We start from the raw sequence: 4,653 nt of genomic DNA, 5'->3' as shown, positions 1-4,653 counted from the left end.
GAAAGAAACTCAAGAAAGGAGTTCTTCTGTAGTTTGTCTCCCATTGGAAAAGAAAGGTATCAAGCTGTACATCATTGGTAAGGTAAACTGACTTTAAAGCCAAAATTGTAGACTGGGAGGATCTAAGGCAGTTTTGCTAGGGAAAAAAAAAAAAAACAAACCAACATGAAAAGGCAAGCTGGAATTTTTATTTTTCTTTTTTTAAAGAAAGGGTATAATTCCCGTGATAAACTGATAAAAATGCATAGCCATAGCTTTAGGTTTGGAGAAAATAAGACAGTAATAAGTCATTGCAAAATCCTACCCAGTAAGTTAGACTGGCAAGGACATCTCATGAGAGAAGTTTTCATTCTGCATTCTGTTCCTGCTACCTATTCTGATGCCGGAGATATCGAATATTTAAACAGCGGAAGACAACAAAAATATCCAACTGCTAAGGCATGATACCTACTGAATATGCCCGTAATCTGACTGCAACATGCTGCTCTCGGCCCAACTCTGTAGTCCCATCGTTTTGTACAAGGCTCCCATTGACTTTGCTGGGATTTCTGCCAAGATAAGTGTTTGTGGAGAGGTGATTTGGACTTCGTTGTGTGTTTTGTTTCTTTATTGTCTATGTATTTTTCCTAATGAAGTAATTATGCTTGAGTGATACATATTAGTTAGCAACAGAAAAAAATGCTTATATTAATCGCCATCCAGATTAGTAATTTCAAAATTATCTTCTTGTTTAAGATTACATGATGTAACAAGTATTCTTGGTCCTACACGGCAGGGTGGAGCTTTGGTGTAAAGCAATATTTGGCACTAGGGAGTCTCCTGACTAGTGAATTGGCAAATACCTGCTTTTCTCACCTTGTGTTCAAATTTACAAACAGTTACAAAATGTTTTGTTCATATTTTTGCTTGCCATGTTCCTACTAAGGGGTAGTCTGTATCACATACCATTGATAGTGGCTGAAAAGGAGACATAACATGAAGTATAACCATAAGGAAAATACTAAAGGAACAAAAAGGCTATATGGATTAATATAAGATATCGATGCTTTCTACATTGGCCAGTAAATTCTGCTTGACTAACTAACCTGGACTGCTGCAAGAAATTAAGCTTTTTGGAACAGTACAGGAACATCACTTAATCTGATGTTACAGTGCCAAATATTATTATTATTTTTTTTATTATTTTCAGTGGGGAAAAGCTTCTCCCCTCCTCTTCTCCCCTCTTCTCATCAAAACAAAGAGGGCTTTTATATAATGTTTTATAATGCTTTCTACAGTTAGACAGGCATGTTTGTAGCTACATGGTCTCCCTTTCTGGGGTGTAGCCCAATTTAGGATAGATCTGGTTTGCATATCATGATGATATGAGTTGTTTGCCAAGGGTTTCAGTCTGCTGATTTGAAGACAGAAATTTTAAAGAGACGAAATCTCCTCAGGGTTCAGTGCTGATATTCCAGATCACTCATAACCAGAAACAATGTTCTCAAAAGTTTATTAAAATTCTGTCAGTCAGGGTAATTATAACCAGGTCATTTTTCATTTAAGAAGTTCCTGTAATGTATATAGATGACAAGAGATCATAATAAATACTAAATACTAAATATTTTGAGACTGATTTTAATCTCCCACCTGTGCAATTTGGCAGTAATTGCATCACAACTGCTAGGACTGAGTATTCATTCTGTTTCTTTATCTCTACCCTACTGTAACTCAGCAAAGTTTCGAGAAATTAAAGGTGATATAAAAGGCACTGGTGTTTCCATACTATACATCTTCAGGATAAAATCAGTACTTTCTGGTTTTATAGCAATCAATTGACTAATGGTGAGTTGAGTTTTTATTTCTGTATGGAAATTTAAAAAAACCCACAACTCAACAGATTTATTTTTTTCTTAAAGAAATTTGTATGCAATCAAAGTTTTTGAGCTAGTCTTTAGTCTTCAGTAACTTCTACAGGTTTGTCTTCAAGCCTTGTGAATTCTCCAGTCTTCAGTTTTATATTGGACCTGGTTTTGTCTTTCCCTGTTTTACAAATAGGTTCTTGCTAGGTCTGGGCCCAAAGTGTATGAAGTGATGAGTTTGTTTGACTATTAAATGTGTGTTGTACCATCACCAGTCTCTGTTTATGAGTTAATAGAAGAATGAAAGTCTCACCACATGCCTGAATCACAGAGTGAATGTCTTGCTGGTAAATGTGCTCAGACAGTGCCCTTCAGCTGAGCTTTGGGTGCAATGCAGCTCTTTTGGCACAGCGCTATCCCATTGTTGTTATACTCTTTCTGGTCCAATCAGTTTTGATACCATCGTTTTCAGTGTATCTGCATTGTGCTCCCAAGAATTCTAGTTAGGTAGGCATGGATGGAAAAGACTTGAGGACTTCCATTCAAAATTCTGTGTCTTCCTTGTTCAGTCCATTTTTTTTTTTGACTGTTTTTGCAGTAAAATGCTTGGCCATCAAGTGATGATACTTGTGTTGAATCTTTCTAGATAATGCTATTAATACTTTATCCCATATAAAGTCAGCTGTCACTGTTAAAAATAATCAACTTAACGAGCAGTTTTTCCTTTTTTTTGGTCTTCTTTTTTTTTTTTCCCCTCACCCCCCTCCCAATTTTCTACTCTTTATGGAGAGATGATATTTTTGATGATAGATAGATAGCTAGATAATTTTCATGTGCTGGGGTCTCCTATTTTGTGTATCACTGCCTTGGTAGCTAGTATTTGAAGTTATTGTATATCTAAACTTTATGAATCCTAGTTCACTTCAAATTAATCATTGACATGTTCCACCTTTCAAAAAATGTTAGAGTGCAGGACAGTGAAAGAGGTAAGATAGATACTGTTGTGCATCAGCTTTTTATCTTCATTAAGACATTATTTATGGTGAAACAGCATCACATAAAAAAAATAAATCTAACAGAAATCCTCTCTTCAGATAGTTTCTGTGTGCAAGTTGGATGAACAGTAGTCAACTTTCCCCTCAGGATATTGTCAGATGGAAGCATTTCACTGTAAAGTGTTTGCAGCTGGATATGTCATAAAAAATGATAAAGGTCCTATCACATCAAGTTTGAGCCAAGTAGGGACTTTCTGTGCGCTTTACTTCCTTCTTAGCTTGAACATCCTGAAATACTTTATTACTGCAATGTGTTAAAGTCCCTGAGGCTACAGGGAAATAATTTTAAAAGAATGACCATTTGTGAGAATCTCACTGGAAAGGCTTTTGTTTCAGCACATATGCAATAAAAAGAGTTAACCCTTAAAGGATATTGGAGTAAGGGATGTCATGTATGCGAAGTCATGGGCTATGTGTTACACTTAGGACAGGAGCAAACAAACAAGCTACTGCGGGGTAAGGCAAGGTGTAAACATCAGTAGCTCCACTGTATGCGTCCTTTCGGATAATAATAAACGTGAGGTAACTCGCCATCTTTCACTAAGAGTGGTCTTCCTCCTATGAAGTAAAAAACCGTAGCTCTTACAGGTCATCAGTCAGCTAAACTTCAAAACAGTTTCTAAAGAAGGTCAATAACTTGGTGACTAACAAATGGAGAAAATAAGTCAGAAAGCAGTGAATTAAATTTGCCAAAACAGAAAATGGCTCCATCAGCAGCATGGGATATCAATGCAAACTCTTTTTTAGCTTATATTAATGAGTCCTGTTACAAATCAGCTAAGGTTTGTGGATTTCAGGTATTGCACGTCTGTGAATCGTTAAATAACAATGAAAGGTATCTGTTTCTGATTTTGCTGTGTCACTAACGTAATTTCTCCTTTCTCTCCCTGTCTCTCTCCCTTTTCTAGTGAAAGCAGAAAAAAAAACCCTGGTAAAGGGATCCCTTTCTGGAACTTCAGTCCTGCCATGCTTCTTTTCAACCACACCCACTATAGCCTCCAGCTATGCAGCTGAATATCTTCGAATCAAATGGTCAAAAGTTGAACTGGATAAAAGTGGAAAAGATGCAAAGGAAACCACAGTCCTGGTGGCCCAAAACGGCAACATCAAAATAGGTCAAAGCTACAAAGACAGAGTGTCTGTTCCGACCCATTCAGAGGAGACCGGTGACGCTTCGCTGACTTTCTCTAAGCTGCGTGCAAGTGATGCAGGGGTGTATCGCTGTGATGTTATGTACGGAGTTGAAGACACACAAGGCATTGTATCATTGGCTGTTGAGGGTAAGGATTTATCTGTTTCATTTGTAGTCAACAGTGATTCTAGTTAAAACAGTCAAAGTTAGTAATTAATGCATAGCTAAAGAACGTTTAAAGAAGCATCTTTAGCAATTTACCCTTCCTTAGATGTTGACTCTTCCTGTTCTCTTTCTACCTTTTATTTATTCTTACAAATCCTTTCCAATTCATAGTGCTCTCACTTACACCTTTGAGGATGCTTCTCTTGATTCCTGGAACAAATGCTGTTTGCTTATTTTGATTGTTTTTTTGTCATTTGGAAGACATGCTCCTTCTCCCAAACCAGACCTTTTGAAACATGATACATATTGTACTAATACATAGAATCATAGAATGATTTAGGTTGGGAAGAACCTCGAAGACCATCAAGTTCCAACCCCCCTGCCATGGGCAGGGACCCCTCCCACTAGACCAGGTTGCCCAAGGCCACATCCAGCCTGGCCTTGAACACCTCCAGGGATG

At 37.4% G+C, this 4,653-nt stretch overlaps 1 protein-coding gene across 1 annotated transcript in view; it reads left to right on the top strand.

Moving 5' to 3' along the window:
- VCAN (versican) overlaps positions 1–4,653 on the top strand; it is a 105,781-nt gene that overhangs the window by 4,762 nt on the left and 96,366 nt on the right. The window contains exon 2 of the mRNA XM_009886862.1: positions 3,805–4,176. Within this exon, the coding sequence (XP_009885164.1) occupies positions 3,805–4,176 (372 nt within the window). The remainder of the gene's footprint in view (positions 1–3,804; positions 4,177–4,653) is intronic.

This window comes from Charadrius vociferus, unplaced genomic scaffold (genome assembly GCF_000708025.1).
Source record: "Charadrius vociferus isolate BGI_N301 unplaced genomic scaffold, ASM70802v2 scaffold244, whole genome shotgun sequence".
Lineage (NCBI taxonomy): Eukaryota > Metazoa > Chordata > Aves > Charadriiformes > Charadriidae > Charadrius > Charadrius vociferus.
Note: the sequence above shows the minus strand (reverse complement) of the source record. Positions and strands in the feature narration are given on the sequence as shown.